Source organism: Eublepharis macularius, chromosome 5 (genome assembly GCF_028583425.1).
Source record: "Eublepharis macularius isolate TG4126 chromosome 5, MPM_Emac_v1.0, whole genome shotgun sequence".
Classification (NCBI taxonomy): Eukaryota; Metazoa; Chordata; class Lepidosauria; order Squamata; family Eublepharidae; genus Eublepharis; species Eublepharis macularius.
The window spans coordinates 43,769,322-43,787,836 of record NC_072794.1 but is presented as its reverse complement, the minus strand read 5'-3'; the positions used below and the strand labels follow the sequence as shown (position 1 = coordinate 43,787,836).

The 18,515-nt window shown below is 38.5% G+C and overlaps 1 protein-coding gene across 2 annotated transcripts in view; it reads right to left on the bottom strand.

Annotated features, from left to right (window-relative positions):
* The window catches only part of WDR47 (WD repeat domain 47), a 52,198-nt gene that overhangs the window by 27,445 nt on the left and 6,238 nt on the right, over positions 1–18,515 (bottom strand). For both annotated transcript variants that reach the window (XM_054980762.1, XM_054980763.1), the window contains exons 2-5: positions 5,482–5,648; positions 3,696–3,779; positions 3,149–3,233; positions 1,759–2,561 (exon numbers count right to left, since the gene is read on the bottom strand). In XM_054980762.1, coding sequence (XP_054836737.1) covers positions 1,759–2,561; positions 3,149–3,233; positions 3,696–3,779; positions 5,482–5,639 — 1,130 coding nt within the window. In that variant the 5' untranslated portion in view covers positions 5,640–5,648. The remainder of the gene's footprint in view (positions 1–1,758; positions 2,562–3,148; positions 3,234–3,695; positions 3,780–5,481; positions 5,649–18,515) is intronic.

Here is an 18,515-nt window from a genome sequence, read left to right as displayed (position 1 = left end):
TATGTGCAATCTGTTCAAGAGCAAAGCATGCTGTCTTTCCCTTTTTGCAATGATTGTTGGATCTCCTTTAACAGATTGTGTATGCTTCTTTAAACTGCAAAGAGGTGAAAGGTGTGCAGAGATGTTGCTGCTTCAAGCCAATTGTTCATCACTGGATGCCCAAGAGCCCAAAGAAAATAGAGGAAGTTAGTGACATCTCCAAAATTTGGCATCTCCAGCTCCTTCAAAGTTGAGCTAAAGTTTAAAGTCAGAAGTCTTTCCCAGCAGGAGAGAAGCCCCATAAACCGCTAATTTCTTTGCAGGCCGAAACCAGAGGAAGATCTGAAGCAGCAGAATGGCAGCAAGCATGTGAGGAAGAAGCAGCCTTCTTCCAGATTTTCTTATCTTTCTTCTTGCCAATGGATGCTGTTGCTAGAATTGCCTTTGTTCTACTATTCAGTTTAATAATTTCTTGTTGAGTTGTTGATTTTATAATAAAACCATTTAAAATCTTGACCACTTTCTTTGTGCTTTTGAAGCAATTTTTCTCCAGGTAGGCTTGCCAGCTCTGAGTTGGGAAATACATGGAGATTTTTGGGGTGGAGCTTGAGGGTGTGTGTGTGTTGCCTTCTGACACACTTCCGGTGATGTCAGGGAGTGTGGCATATGCAAATCAGTCATGCCAATTACACACTTCTGGTGATGTCAAGGGGCATGGCAAATGCTAATGAGTTCTGCTAATGAGTTCCTGCAACTCTTTTTCTACAAAATGACCCCTGTCCCAATACATCTCTGCGCAAAATAGTTGCTCTTCCAGTTCCATCCTGATGAGTCATATGAAGGTCTTCTGCTCCTACCTTTTGTCCTTATTGTCCTTCAGACCCAGAACTTACTTAAAGAGCACTTACAATACACCACCTCTTTCTGTCCCTTCAAGTCTGTCCATGATATCAACTTCTTTAACGAAGCCATTGGCTTGGTCTTCATCCCTCTGAAATGAAGCCTAGATATCTATAACCAAACAATGTATATTCCTCCCATTATTACTACTCTCTCTGCTGCCTCTCCTGAGACAGATTTTATGCCATTATGTTGTTTGGGACTGGAACCTAGCTTTTTGTTTGTTACTTTGTAAAGCACACATGCACATTGTGGACAATAATAATAAAAACAGATCTCAGTTCATACTGGAGGAGGACCTCAGTGTCAGAATTGGGGACACCAATACAACAGTTGCTGACTGGGAAACAGGCAAAGGATTCAGAGACTGAGCTTGCTCAGGTATTTTAGAGAAGTATCTTCTGCCATTCTCTGAGTGCTGCTTCTTCTCTGGAACTGAAAGGGATGTGATTTAACATTTATGAGCCTAGGTCTTGTCTCAAAATTTGGAGAAGAGAACAAGAATGCTAGGCTCTCAGAGAAGGCAACTCTGACAGAAGTTCCCTAATGCTGCAGAGATAGACAAAAAGGAACTGAGCAGGAAGCACCACACTCCCTGACATCACAGGAAGCTCTTCCCCCTTGAACTTGTATGGTTGGAGCTGCATCTTTGAGGAGACAGGATTTTTGCCCTAAAGGGTCACGCCAGACATTTCCAAATCACAACTCTGTGCAGGCACACAGAGACTGTGAATTAGTAATAAATCGTTACATGCTTGATCCCATTAACATCAGAGGTTAACATATGGACATAAGGGAAAATTGGTCAGTTATATTACAATTTCAAAAACTGATTTCTTAATTTTTTTATGTAAGTGAGGATAGTTGAGCACAACTTACCGTTCAGGTGACTCTTCATAAATGCTGTGGCAATCTGTGTTCTCCAGCATTAGACTTCGAGTAAGATTCTGTACTCCTGGGTAATGGAAATTAGCAAAAGAGTGGGACATAGGAGATGTTTTTGTTCCAAGGTCTGTGATGCGCTTATCATGATTTGTTAATCCACATGAGAGTCCATCTAAAGCAGGATTTAAGGAACGAGTCATGTAAGCATCTGCAGACTGAGGCCTTCTCATGGGGGATGATGGGTAAGGAGAAAGTTTGCTGATAAGGGGTGTCAAAAGGTCAGCATACGCCGCTTTTGTAGGTTTTAGGAGTTTATCAACATGAATATTAAGCATTTTTTGTTCAAAAGCACAAGAAAACACAGTAGAGGGCAGATTCTGAAGCCATGACAACAAGCTAAGGTCCAAATCATCACACCCGTTACCACACAAAAGGTCAATGCCAAGCAACACTTCACTCTCTGTAATTTCTTCTCCTGTTGCTTTACTCTGACAGAACTCCACACAACATTCGTAAAGAAGCCCCTTCATTACAAGCTGAAATAAACGATTGTTGCTTGCTTTAAAACCAGCCTCACTTAGTTTTCTATCAGCAGGAATGAACTCTGCCACCATAACACAAGCTTCTTCAAAGCAATGAACTCGTGCAGTGCTGGGGTTCCAGTCTTTGAATTCTGCATGGTTGGTCAGACGAGGCAATGTGAGAAGTAAACACAATTTGCTGTAGTCTTCTTTAGATGGACAGTACTCTTCTAAAGCATGTAGGCACTGTACAGCCTCTTGCATCGTAAATTCCAGCTGAAACAAAAACCAAAACACCCCCGATTAAGGCTAAATCCCTTTATTTTATAGTTTGTAGCTGCTGTAAAAGTACAATCAGATAATTCATTCATCTGTTCTTAATATCAGTTTCATTATTAATACTCAATCTAGCTCCTTAGATAGGCAGGCAACTTAGACTTATTTTACCAATGCAGTACAGCTCAATGTAGCATTTTTCTGTAGAAGCTCTGGTACTTGCACAAAATTTTATTATGTCTATTCAATGCAGCACTATGTGAAATGCCTCTTTATTGACCATATATTGGCAGAAGCAATGCTGCATAAGGATTCTCTGCTCCAACAGACATAGCATGGTAGAAGAACCCAACATGGCAACTGAAATTTTCAAAACACAGTTCAGTTCCTCTTGTGGTACAGTAACATGCTCTGGTACATATTTCAGTAATCACTATATCAAATAATTCTGTGAACCTCACTGTTAAAACCTGATATCTATTTTACATTCAATATATTTTCTATATATTTTATATAATTACAAAGAGGCAAGACTCCGCTAAAAATCGTATTTTATAAGTTTGACATGCATAGAGCTGATGCCTTACATGCTGGGGCTCATCTTCTGCAGACATTGCATTATTTACACATAAGGCTTCTAAAAACTTCTGCTTCAGTATGATATAGCGAAACCTGTATATAAGAAGATAAAAAACCCAAATGAGATAGGAGCAGTAAGTTTAATATGAAATTTAATACAGGATGATAGTAAGTAACAGGGATCTTTTTTCTAGAATCTTCTAAAATCATGTTCTAACATTTCTAGTTATCTACCAGTCGCATCCTGTTAGTTCCCTGATCAAAATGATGACAGCTTAGCTTAAACTCTGCTGTGTTTTTATTAAATGTAATGAAATCTCAGTCTTAGAGTTGCAATGCAATACTTATGGAATTCATTAAATAAAAAGTCAGGGGCAGGGGGAGCTGCCATACTGTTACTGTTCTAAAATTATTTTTTTAACCATATGAAAGTTATAGGTGCAAGGTGAATAGTGCTTCATAAACTTGAAATTTTTTTTACAGGATAATGGAAATCACAGTTACAATTTTTCCAACATTCTATGCCATCATATTGAAAGTTATCCTTAACTTTACCTTTTCTTGTCAAATTTGTCCATACACTCAAGAGGCTGGATGAACTGAAGAACCTCATCCCACTGACCATCAAGGATCAATTGTCTTAAGAAAGTTGAGAAATATTTATTGAATTGTTGAACTTTTTCTTTTACACTGACTAAAGCATGCTGCAGCAGCTGACCCATAAGCTTTACAAAGTTAATGCTCTGGAAAGCACTTAATAAGATTATCTTCTCATTTAAATAGATAAAAGTAAAACCCAAATCCTTGTAAATAACATGCCCATGTGGTACTAAATTCTCTTCTGAAAACAAGAAGCAAACATGCATATATAACAAGTGGCGAAGATGACTCTTTACTGGGCTGTTCTGTATTTAATAATGTTTTCCACAATGTTGTTATTTCACAATATGAAGACTAATACTTTCAGGAGATTTTAAACCCATTTCTGTTGTGCAGGACAACTTCGTAACAGCTTGTAGTAATTCACTCTATCATATGAAACACACAGAAGTCACCACATTGTCTTCAGATCGTATAAATCTTTCGCCTTTTACTAAAGATACTAAAGTTGTACTCAGATAAAATGGGCACTCTCTTAAATGCAATGACTGCAAAGCCTCTGGAACTGGGCAACTTCATTCCAAGAATGAACAGCTTTAGCAAATACCCAAACGCACACAAAAGGCATTACAGCTATAACTAATTACACAAGAAACTGTTTAGATTGATTTTAGGAAAAATGAAAGCTATAGATCTTCATGCACTTTCTTGCATATACCCTATGCTTAAATTAGAGGGGTACCATCCTGAACACACTCAAAGAAGAGACTAAATGTATGCATTGCATTAGATGCAACACTTTGTAGATTAGGCATGTGTCACCAGCACAGGACTAGCCACCAACCTTTAACTGAAGATTCTTGTTCTAAAAACAAGATTAAATTAAGGCACTTCTTCAGCTAGAGGATGAAGCCACACACACACACACACACACACACACACACACACACACACACACACACACACACACACACACACACACACACACACACACACACACACACACACACACACACACACACACACACACACACACACACACACACACACACACACACACACACACACACACACACACACACACACACACACACACACACACACACACACACACACACACACACACACACACCCCCCCCCCCCAAGCCATTCCTCTTTTATCCCTTTAGGGGGTAAAAGCAGGTGGGATAGGGGCTTATTTACAAATAAACATGCAAAGTATTATTCTATAAATGTGAATATGCAGTCACCTCATACAATCTAGTTTGTAGTTTAAATCAATGTACAGGACACTACTATTTGAGAGAGTTCTGCATATCAGAAAACCCTGCCAATTAAAACAGATTATCCAGTGATTTCTTATTATGAGTGTTTCAAATCACTGAATTCATAATACATAACTTTCATGACAGTGGCATGTTCACAGCTTATACATTTCTGGTGTACAATCACCTCACAGGGTATTGTTGTGGAGATAATAATAGCATACTTTGGAAACCGCTCTGAGTGGGCATTAAGTTGTCCTGAAGGGCAGTATATAAATCAAAAGTTATTATTATTATTAATAGGGCTGTGGATAAAGATTATTCAATGCATATTGAGCATTCACAGAAATGTATAAATAGGTGGTCATTAAAGGCCATGCTCATGATGGATCAAAGCAATCAGAGATATAGTCCAGAGTCTAAATACTTGTCAACAATTGCTCAGCCTGTCTTAATATTAAGATTGCCATTTCTACCTTAAGAAAAGCATATCATCTGAGAATAGTCCATTTATTACTCCACTTTCTTTCTCCAGAGCCAGCATACTGATATGAAGTTTTCTTGAATTCAAGAAATCCAGCATTAATTTGACTATTTCAGCCTCTTTTACATTCACTGTCTCTTCTGCCGTCATTGTGGTAGACTGAAAAGCAAAGAAAATAACTTTATTTCAATATAAACTGGGGAAAACTACTGCTCATTAATCATGTTAGTAAATGTTAAATACTGTTACATTGATTAAAACAAAGGAAAGCACAACGTGCTAGAATTTGTTGGCTAACTTAAGTAGTAAAGTTCATGTAATTTAGTACAGCATCACGGATTATCCAGTCTTGCTACAAGCTTCCTAAATTGACATATTACTGTTAATATACCGCCCCCCAATCATTCAGGCCAATTATATTACTATAGCTGGCTCTTTTCCTTCACATAGAAGATTGATCAATTCAAAGTGATGTATAACATACAAAGCCCTTCACAGCCTTGGACTCTCACATTTGCAAGATTGTCTCTCCTTTTAAAAAAGCATTTTCAGTTCTGCTGGTCAGTGAAATAGTGAGGCGGGTGTAAAATTGCAATGTAGAAACAAGGGATTGGACCCAACGTGCATTGGAATGAAGTTCCTTGAGCCAGATGAACACACATTCACTAGCCCAATGGATCCATGGGATGCAATGCAGGTTCTGAAGATGCCACCTCTGAAGATGCCAGTCACAGCTGCTGGCGAAACGTCAGGAACTACAATGCCAAGACCACGGCTATACAGCCCGGAAAATCCACAACAACCATCGTTCTCCAGCTGTGAAAGCCTTCGACAATATACTTAAAGACTGATTAAACAAATAAGAGTTGGGAGAAAACAAACTAAGGGGTGTGTGTGTTTATATACCAATGGAACTGAAGCTTACAACAGTAAACCTGCTGAACCTAAAGCTGCCTGAAATTGACCAGACTATAAAGACTTTAGGTGAAACTACCTGGGACTAGAATGTTGCCCTTTTCAGATTGGGGGGAAGGGGAGACAAGTTTTTTGCACTTTTCTGTAAAATTTTGCATGTTTGGAAAATGCATGGGGAAAGCCTTCTTGTACCATTTCTCTGCCAAATGTAGGGAACACAACAGGAAAGAGAGGCAGGCTTTCTCATCTGACTTTATGGTGGTAAATCCCAGAGGGATCAGTAGTGCACCATCTACTTTTATCATTGTCATGGGAACTGCAGAACTGTAATGGGAATATAGGACTATCTATGGGCTTAGACTGAAGTAACTGCATTGGATTGCACTGTGAGTATGTAATTTTGCTTCCAACTGACAGTGGAAATGCAATGCAAGAGCAGTACTAAATGATTCTAGTGTGGAAAGCTTATTTTGGAAGCATCGATATTTAGAAGTTCTGATCAGTATAGCAAGTCACTGTATTATAACAGCTATACTTTATTACCTTGTAATGCCTTTTGAATGTCTAGTGTTGCCCTTGGGATTAGACTTTCCAAAATGGTAAGGAAATGGAAAGAAGGGGAAAGGAAAATGAGGAAAGAACAATTGAAGTGTGTATGCTTGTTTCAAGTCCTACCTATCCAGATAGGTAGCTGTGTTACTCTGTTGTTGCAAAAAATACACGTGATTTTTTAAAAAAACCCTACCTTAAATTTCCCATATTTAGAGTACACTTCATGTAGTGGGTCTCCATGAGGCATATGTATATTTGACTGTCCTACCTAGCATGTCATATGCTAGGAACAAGCTACACAACCAATCTTATGTAGAATAGCATTGATTTTATCTACCAATTACATTTCAGAGACACAAAAGGCTTAACTGAGAATAATTAAATATTCTAGGGGATTCAATGACAGTCACACCCATAAATTTGGACTATACTTTTGGCTGCTAAATACAACAAAGAAAAAGTAAGAAGCAGCTGGTGCACAGAAGGTGTTAGAGAACATGCAAATATAGAGTCTTATGTATGATGGAGGAGAATCACAAAAACCTTGGGCAGTCTTTCCCTATTACAGACAGCTGCTCACATTTCATCATAATTGTTTCAGTTCCCATTAAGCAGTTGGGACAGATATTTGATCCTTGGAGATATTCCCTTCCTAGAGTGGGAATCTCAGAGGGCTAAACTGATTGACATCCCTAAGTATCGAAACAATAAAATCTTTAAGGTGACTAATACTTTCCCATCTCCCCTTCCCCCACTAAACAGCCTAGATTTTTCCCCCTTTTTAAAAAGAAAGGATGTTATGAACTATTGAAAATTCATTTGTTGAAATAATTCATTGTGTACAACTATGTTGTATTTTATAGTTAGGACACCATGCAAAAATATGATCCCAGATTCTGAATTTTACAAGTCAAAGTGCAGACTGCATGCCTTCCAAGACACTACTTGTAGTATTAAATATTTATGCATACTGTAGATGCAAAAACCAACATGATATACAATACATTTAGGAGTACATTACACTATGCAACAGCCTTTCATGATCGTGTCAACAAAAGGTACCTTCAAAGTAGCTGTCTACAGATTAACCAGATACAAATGGAGGGCAGGGTTTTTTAAATCTCCTTAAGTTGTGCAGAAGGGGGAATTTCAACTAGTGCAGCTTTTCTCACCAGACCAAGATAAGCTGTATCTTTCGAAATTCTGTTTTCTCAATTACAGCTAAACCTATAGAAGCACTAGCCTCCTCTGCATCTGATTACCTTCTATAAGACTCTGGTAAAAGGACTTTATAGACAGGCTCAGTAGCAATGAGACTTGGACATCTCCCCATTGTGTATTCTAGGTCTCCACAGGGAAAGTGTAACTGTCTGTTCTATTAAACACTTGCTGCAGCAGTAAACAAGGGGGCAACTACAGATTAACATGAGCTTCCAGAACCGTAGTTACCAACCACTTCTGTTTAATTCATAATCACTCAATAGAGATTATCCAATCCTAACATAACTTATTCATGCTATACACACTGCCTCTTGTGACATTTAAAAGCTGGAATAGAAACAAAACACAGTGAAGGTTATACTAGAATGCTTCTTCCAATTCTGTCTGGGCACCAGAAGAAAGAAGCCTCAAGCACAATAGAGCTACTATGACTGTCTCTTCCAGACTAAAACTTTCTATGCTCTGTGCAGGCAATGGAGAATAAGAGTATGCATCATCAACAACAAAATCTGGTTAAGATGGGTTTCAGGGATACTTAAAAAAATCAGTATCCCTGAAATCCAGGTAAGAATTTCCAATCCAGTTAGAGAATTACAAATTTTAATGGCCATTATCCCCATATGGGGAAAACAATCCCTATATGGGGAAAACTATCTGGGGGCGGGGAGGCATTTTTCAAACAAACCACTAAATTTGCAGGGAGCCTACTCTTTCCTGTTCTCTAAAGACTCCTCAAATTTTGGGAAGATTGGACTATGGGGTCCGATTCTATGGGCCCCTGAACAAGGTGCCTCCAACCACTCTTTAATTTTTTCCCATGGAGGAAAGATTTCCAAGGCTTTCCAGGCCAAGGGGAAACAAACAAAGGCAATCCCTGGCCAAAAGGCAGTCCCAAATGCAAGTCCCACTCCCAATGCAAGCTGAACCAACAATGCCCAACAGAAACAAACTACAGCAAGGGAACTTACGTCAAACCAGAGAATCCTCCCTAACCGAAGCGAAGTGTGAGGCTCACCAGAGCTGTGAAGTTTAAAAGGCAGATGACAGCAGCTTGAAGGGCTCCTTTGGAGCTTGGGAGGCCTCATGCTGCTCCCTTGCCACAGAATGGAGCTTGCCTCCACTTCACACTAGCTGAGATTCCAGTCCTGAGGTAGGCACTTCTGCTGCTTCTTGCAGTTGCTGCTGAGGTACCCTCACCACCTTCCTCCTCCTCCTCCTCCACAGCCAGCAACCCCAGTGCATCAGAAAGAGGTGCTGACCCAATAAGAGGAAAAATATCTTCCACTGGCTATTAAAACAAAAATGTGACATTGTTTGCTTGCAAGAGACTCATATTCGAAAGCAGGATGTAAAATATTTAAAATTGGGAAAATTGGGCAAGGAATTTGTAGCGGCCTCAAGCAAGAAAAAAAGAGGAGTGGTGTTGTATGTAAAAGAGGAGCTACAGCCAAAATTTGTAATGAAAGATGTGGAAGCCAGATTTGTAGCAGTGGAATGTACTTGGAACTTAAAGAGAGTGTTGGTAGTCGGAGTTTATGCACCTAATGGTGCAAAAGAAAGCTTCTTTGAGGATTTGAGGAAGCATTTAGATGATCTTTCATATGACCAGATAATTCTTGCTGGAGACTTCAATGGAGTGACAGACTTGGAATTAGATAAAAAGACAATAACAGCACAAAAGAAAAGAGGATTATTACCAAAGCTCTTTTTTGAGTTGATTCAACAAGAGACTCTCGAAGATGTATGGAGGAGAGAATATCCCAAAAGCAGACAGTTTACTTTCTATTCTGCAAGGCACTCTACATTATCAAGAATTGACATGATCTGGGCCTCAAAAGACTTAGCGTTATGGACTAAGGAGGTAGAAATAATGCCGATGGTAGGCTCAGATCACAACCCAATTATGTGGAAATTAGGGAAAAGGAGAAAAAGGAAAGCATGGAGAATAAATGAGGACTTGCTACAAGAAGGAGAGAACATGGAGATATTGAGAAGAGAGACAAAGTTCTTCATACAATACAACGTGAATAAAGAAGTACCAACTGACAAAGTTTGGGATGCTTATAAGGCGGTTATAAGGGGCATACTAATGGACTTAAATGGTAGAGCAAGAAAGAAGAAAGAGGAGAAAAGACAAGAGATTGAGGGGAAAATAAAAGCCAAAGAAACACAGCTAAAAAAGAGACCAGGGAAAAAGAAATTATACCAGGAAATTAAAATACTTCAAGAACAGCTAACAGCAATGAGTAATAAAGAATTGGAGTGGAACCTTAAAAGATTGAATCAGAAAGCATTTGAAGGTGCAAATAAACCTGGGAAGTACCTGGCATGGCAATTGAAGAAGAGAAGGGAAAAGAAAATAATAAATAAAATTTGTGAAGACAACAAAACGTATTTGGAACAGACTACCATTAGTAGAGCCTTTTATAAATTCTACGCTAAGCTGTACAATAAGAAAGAAGTAAATAAAGAATCAATAGCGTCATATTTGGAGAAAACGAAACTTCCAGAAATCTCGGAAGTTTGGAGAAATAAATTGAACAGTGAAGTAACGGACGAGGAAATAAGTAAGGCAATACAATCTGCAAATCTAGGAAAGGCGCCAGGGCCAGATGGACTTACGGCTAAATCTTATAAGACAATGGCCAATGAACTGGCACCATTCCTAAAAGAGGTGATCAATGGAGTTCTAAGGGATTAAAGGATTCCAGACACCTGGAGTGAAGCGAACATATCATTGATCCCAAAAGAGGGCCAAGACTTGACTAACGTGAAAAATTACAGACCTATATCGTTACTTAATAATGATTATAAAATTTTTGCGAAGATATTGGCGGAGAGACTGAAGGGGTGGCTCTCGGAGGTTATAGAAGAGGAACAAGCAGTTTTTTTGCCAGACAGACAAATAAGAGACAATTTAAGGACAGTGATTAATGCTATTGAATATTATGATAAACATTGTGACAAAGAGGTTGGTTTCTTCTTTGTTGACGCTGAAAAGGCGTTTGACAATTTAAACTGGGACTTTATGTTTGCCACTATGGAAAAGCTACAATTGGGAGAAAGATTCATCAGAGCAATTAAGGAAATCTACAGAGACCAGACTGCAGCAATTGTGGTGAATGATGAAGTGACCAAGAAATTGACTATAAGTAAAGGAACAAGACAAGGTTGCCCGTTGTCTCCACTGTTGTTCATTTTAGTATTGGAGATCCTGATGATACAAATACGACAAGATGAAGAAATTCGAGGAATAAAAATAAAGGACTATTCATATAAGGTCAGAGCATTTGCGGATGATATAATGTTAATTGTAGAGGACCCATTGGAGAACATGCCAAAAGTGATAGATAAGATTAAGGAGTTTGGAGACTTGGCAGGTTTCTATATCAATAAAAAGAAGTCAAAGATACTATGCAAAAATATGACTAAGCAGAAACAACAATTGTTAATGGAAATAACGGACTGTGAAGTAACAAGTAAGGTGAAATATTTGGGAATTGAACTGACTGCAAAGAATATAGATTTATTTAAAAACAATTATGAGAAACTATGGACTCAGATAGAGAGAGACTTGATTAAATGGAACAGGTTGAATCTGTCATGGTTGGGTAGGATTGCAGCAGTTAAGATGAATGTGTTACCAAGAGTAATGTTTTTGCTACAGACAATACCAGTCATCAGAGACTCTAAACAATTTGAAAAATGGCAGAGGAAAATATCAGATTTTGTATGGGCAGGCAAGAAGCCTCGAGTGAAAATGAAAGTTTTACAAGACGCAAAAGAAAGAGGCGGAATGCAACTGCCCAACCTGAGACTTTACCACGATGCAATCTGCCTAGTGTGGCTGAAAGAGTGGATGACGCTAAAGAACAAGAAATTACTAGCCCTAGAGGGATATAAAAAAATATTTGGATGGCATGCATACCTATGGCATGATAAAGTAAAGGTGAACTCAATGTTCCTGCATCATTATATACGGAGAAGTTTATATACAATCTGGAAGAAGTACAGAATTTATCTAAAAGAAGGAACTCCTTTGTGGGTAGTTCCATATGAGGTGATAGATCCGAGAGCTGTTGATAATGAGCAACAATGTTTAACTTATAAAGAAATAACTAGAACTGAAGCATCCAAACTCAGAATGAAGACGCAGGAGGAACTATCACCTTATTATGACTGGTTCCAGTATAGACAGATCAGAGACTTATATAATTCGGACTCTGTAAAGGGAGGTATACGAATAGAGAACTCGGAACTAGAGCAGACCCTTTTTAAAGAGGACAAGAAAAGAATATCTAAGGTATATCAAGTACTGTTGAAATGGTATACTGAGGATGAGATAGTAAAAACACAAATGGTGAAATGGGCTATAAATTTTAATAAAGAAATAACAATGGAGGCATGGGAATACTTGTGGAAGACTACAATGAAGACAACGACATGTACTAGCATTAAAGAGAACATTTACAAAATGATCTATCGTTGGTACATGACACCAAAGAAGATTGCGCTAGGGAATTTGAATACTTCTAATAAATGCTGGAAATGTAGGAAGCATGAGGGCTCCCTCTATCATATGTGGTGGTCGTGTGAGGTAGCCAGGCAGTACTGGGGGGAAATAATAAGAGAAATGAGTGAAATTCTACAATTTCAAATTAATAAGAACCCAGAACTCCTGCTACTAAACTTGGGAATTCCAGCCCATCATAGGACGTTGATATTTTTTATGACAGCAGCAGCCAGACTTTTGTACGCGCAAAAATGGAAAGTACAAGAAGTGTCAACTATTGAAGATTGGATCTACAAATTGCTGTACATGGCAGAAATGGACAAGATGACAAGAAAACTGAGAAATCTGGACTCAGGGCAGTTTAACACAGACTGGGAGAAGCTGAAACAATATTTGGAGAAGAAATGGGAGGTGGGAGGAGAACTGTGGCAGTTTAGGAACTACTGAAGTATAATAAAATACTTTACCGGGAGGGAGAAGAGACAAACGTGAATCTCTAGGCAGTCAGACTAATAGATTGACATATATATGGATACATACAGATTAATAAACAGAATATCGATAGAAAATAATTAACCATAAGGGCTAATTGTAAGGATTGATTAACTAATAATGTTTTCTTTTTGGTAACTGGTATAATGTACCAAACTGAATATGTTTATTTGAAGATATATATGAGTCAAATTGATTGATTATGTGATGATAGTTATATAGAATTATTATTGAAGGGAAATAGAAATATTAAAGTAATTAAATATAACTAAAATAGAAAGATGAAGATAGAACGAGTAACATATAGAGCATAAGTCAAATTGTTTGATTTAAATGAATATATGATTTACATGGTTCATGATTTATAGAAATATTTGAAATCGGAATTATGGAAAATGGGATAAATTGTTTATCCAAGATGGAAATAATGACTCATAGTTTGGGTATAGAGTATTAAAAATAGTTAAGAATGTATTGCTTAGAATAAATGGGAGATTATATATTTGTTAGATAGAGGAATCTAAAAAGAGTAAGGGAAAAGGGACAAAGGGTTGGAAAACTGTTGGAAGTCAACAAAAAAGGGGGGGAAAGGGAGGGGGTTAGAAATGGAAAATGGGAGAATTGATTGTAATGTATAAATAATTGATCCTAACCCAATAAAAAAATTTTCTAAAAAAAAAAGAAAGAGGTGCTGACCCTGCTTACCCACCACTCCCGATTCATCTCCTTGTCCACATAACAGCTCTGAGAAAGGAGTAGCAGTGCCTTGACAGCTGCAGGAGGAGGAGGAAAGGTTGGTCTGCTCCAAGTCCTCAACCCCTGAGGGAGAAAGAGGCAGAGGTGGGGAAGCGAGTGCGCCTTTCATTTTTTTCTCTTCCACCATCCTCTCTCCTGCTGCTTGCTTTTTGGAATCACAGCTTGAAGGCTCTTTTGGAGCTTGGGTGGGGATGGAGGAGTGGCATGGGAATCCACTCTGCCTGCTGCCTCTTATCCTCTGCCAACCTCACACTGCTCCCCTCCCATGGCACACAGTTTACCTGTGGTCAAATAATCCAGCCTATCAAAGTCCAGCTTCTCAAATCTGATCCAAGGTTCTCCAACGTGAACCAGCATAGCCAGATATATGCTGAGTGGGTTTATTTAACTGGATCGCACATCCCTGATTTCACATCCTAATGGAGAATCAACACACTCTGTTCTGGCAGCCCTTTAACTATTTGATGATTGCCTCTGTTCATGTTGTAAAGAAGCAACTACTAAAAGTGCACATGCTATTTACAGCTGACGTATTGCATGTGTATTTTAGACTCAAGTGAAAGAGTAAATTAGTTCTTGATGCACAGCAGTATTTTTCCCTTGTGAGGTGTGCTGAAGAATGACTAATACATTAATGGACAAAACTTTACAAAAAATGAGGATACATTTCTTAATTTATTTTTATATGAGAGTTTTGAATGTAATTTAAAACCCAAGAATATTTGTTTAGGGCTCCCCTACCAGAGATAAGCTTTAAAATTTCACAACTGTTTTTAATCAGTAAAAGAAGTTTTGGTTTGATAGGAAATTATTGCATATATTTCCATTTTCCCCAAAATTACCTTTAAAAACAACTAGAAAAATTATTTTCACGGCTTCAAAATTTCTGGAAATTTTACATATCTAATGTTGGTCCTTGTATTTTTAAAACACTATGTCTGTATTTCAGTTGACTCTACATTAATAGCCATGTTTTAAAGATTACACAACAAGATAAAAATTGGTTTTAACGAAAAAAAGTTTAAGAACTAGGAGGCATTCTGTACAGTTAAAATGCTACAGAATAAATACAGAAAAATGAAACACATACTAAACACAAAACTGGTTTAAAAAAATCATATTGTAGTAGAAAAGTCATAGAAAATAAAGATTTAATCACACTAAAAGATAAACAGCTATCCTGAAAATCTCAAAGTCACAGCTCAATCTCTACTGCCAGCACATATGGCACACAATGTTATCAAAATGATCCCAAGACTATTATTTATTTATTTATAATAAACAAGGTAAATCATATGACAGCCAAATGCAGGCAGATAGAAATAGCTAAGTCTATTGATGATATCATCCATTGCCTATTTCTGGCAATGTTAAGTGGTCATCACAGGCAGTCCTGACTTCTTACAGCAAGTCTTGCTTATACTGCATGACAACAACACCAGGCAGAGCTATGCCAGCAAAGAGCAGTCTTCCTGAAGTTCTTCACTTGTCCTCTCTACCTATCAATTCCATGCTGCTACTCACTAACAGCAAGTGACTTCAAGGCCATTTGTAGTTTAAATTTAAAAGCATGTTTAATGAATGAAGTTTATAAATGTACTGCTACTTGGCAAGAAGCAAAATATAATTTAATTTCACCTGAGGATATAAATACCCATGCAGAAGCCTGTCCATTACATGCTTTCTTAACCATTACTCTTCTTGTTTGGTGAAAACTAACCATAAGAAGCTGACTGACCAGACTAGCAGGATAACGTATGCCTGTTCTGAGGCAGGCTATCTTCTCATTGCTTTAAATGATGCAGTTGTCTGTCCCTATCTAAAAACATACACTTTAAATCTTGCTAACCAAATTTATCTCATGGGCACTACAACATAGTGACCAAGTTCTGAAACTCCTTGACTGATTGGGTTCCACAGACCTTGATCTAACTCTTACAGAAGACATATTGATATTTTAGCTACTGTAAAGTTTACTAGCTTTAACTTATTTCATGAATCTTTTGTTCTTGAATTGTGTTTATACTGTTTGTGCTGGGCTCAGCCTGAGTAAGTCTAACAAGCTGTTATACTTTATAGACTATTTTATTGAGAATAAAACTGAATTTTTCTAATCCAGGCAATTATACGCGAACTTCTACTTTGCTAGTTTAAGGCAGGATTTCCACCGAGGTATCTGTCCACAGGAGGTGGACCAATCCAGTTATGTTGGATGAACTTGCTGCCTAGATTAGTTTATATTTAGGCCATGTTTACTATTTATATTCTGAATTCTTAGCCCAGTATTTGGTTTTCAAAGCAACTTACAATAAAAGTTTCATGAAAATACAAATGTAAAATAGCCACAGTACTAACAAAACCACAAAAAGATCTTAGAAAATCACCAGAAGATTTAACATAATTCTACATGAATTTCAGCAGTGCAATCAAAATAGCGAGTGTAAGAATATAATCTTGTAATAAAACCACCAAACAGGTGAACAGCAAGAAAAGACACATACACAACACAAATCAACAAAATGCTATGGGAGCGAAAAACTGAAAACTTTAAAAAGTACTCTGTGTCAAGAAAATGTATGTGGGGAAGATTCTCCACATTTAGGGCATGACATATACACACTGAAAGGCTCTACCTGTCATCTCCAAACAGCCCACTTAAGAAAATGAGCAATACCTCCAAAGATGATCTCAAATGCAAGGCAGACTCCTATAAATTCAAACAATTTGAACTGGACACAGAATCAAATCACAGATAGATCCTATAACAAGCAAATCATAGATAGATCCTATAGCTAATACAAATCATCTGTTTTGCTGCCACATTATGTACTAAATGAAACTTCCAAACTGTCTTATATGGGACTGCCTTGGACAGCACATTGCAGTAATTAACCCTGGAACATCTTGGTCACCTTAGTTTAGGACTGTGCTGCAAGACCAACAAGGGAAGTGTGACACTACTGATGCTCTTAAATCACTCAGCAGCTCTCAATATCTTTATTACTAGCCTATCTGAATTGGGAACTTATGCATTTATATCTTTGTATTTATGTGATTGAGATGTTGGGACCTGCCCTGAGCCTGCATGCAGGGAGGGCGGATTAGAAATCTAATAAATCAAATCAATTTCAATTTACGAAGTTCAACTACTTCCTGCAGGGCAGGTTCCAAAAAGCGTTGCTGGGAGACTGCTGTTCCAGTTCGTGGGAAATGCTCTGTAGGGTTCCTTCCTTTAAGAATACAAATTTTGTCTCTGATCTTTTTAACATTTACATGAATCCATTGTGAGAGAACATAAGAGGAGATGGAGAGATGCCATCAATATGGGCATCCAGCTTTATTTCTCCTTTTCATCATACCGAGATGAAGCAGTTATTTCCCTAAATTGGGGTCTGAGGGTAAATAAACACAATCCAAATAAAGCAGAACAGTTGATGGGCGGGGGGCAGGGGGCGGGTGGTGAGCACAGGAGCAACTAGCTGTGGAAATGCCAACCTGCACAGGATCACTTTCCCCTTGGGTCAGGTTCATGACTTCATTGTAGAACCCAGGACCAGCACTGGCCTACAAATGGACTAAGACAACACCTCATGGACAATGATTGCTTATCACTAATTTAGCTCTTGAATACTTTGTTTTCTCTGTGATTAGTAGGATGCTGAATGTTGGGGACTTGTTAGTAGTTCTCATGGCAGCTTTTAAATGAGCAGGATGTTGGATGAACATACGACTTCAGTGCAAATGAGAGCTAGCAGAAATGGGGGTTGGAGTTTTCAAAAATGGTCACTTATACATAAGAGTGCTCACTGCTTATCTAACCTCCAGAGGTGCAAGGACCCCCATTTCCTTAGCCTATTTTTTAATATTGTGCAATGCCAGATCAGTGAGGAACAAAACTGCATGCCTGTACGGGTTGTCAGGAGAAGAGAAAACTGACTAGTTTGTCTGATCCTTTCTCTAGGTTCCAGGGATAGACTGGGCATTCTACTTATTTACCAGCTGTCTAATTCCCTGGTGGGCACCCTGTCCAAGCTCACAGAACTGGTGTTTGGCTTGGTGCTGGAGATGTTTAGAAAGATTGTTCTGGGGGCTTCAACATTCATGCCTAGGACACCTGGCCAGCTCAAGCTCTGCTGTGGGACATATTTTGGATTTAATTTTCTGCACTGAGCCTTTCAGGGAAGATCTGATTTGGTTGCTGTAGGTTCAGCAGGTTCAGATACTCAAGGCAAAGGCAAATGTTACTTCAATATTTTCAAGAAGTGAGGGACAGTTAAAATGGTTCACCCACACAGATGAATGGATTCTACTGGACTGCAGAATGCTCTAGGGGATTTTAGGATCGCAAATGAAGTTAAGGTGGGAGCTTGGAACATGAAGTTCCTGGAAGCCATTGACAAAGTCACCTTTCCCACCTTGGGTGACCTGAAGAGGGCTAGGAGATGGGATTCGGTTTCGTTTTCCCGGCCATGTCGGACGCTCCTCTCCGCAGGTCCGGGAGGAAGCGCCCGAGCAGCCTGACCGGGTGGTTGGCCTGCGAGGGTTAACCCCCAGGACTCCCAGTGAGGGGGTCAGGG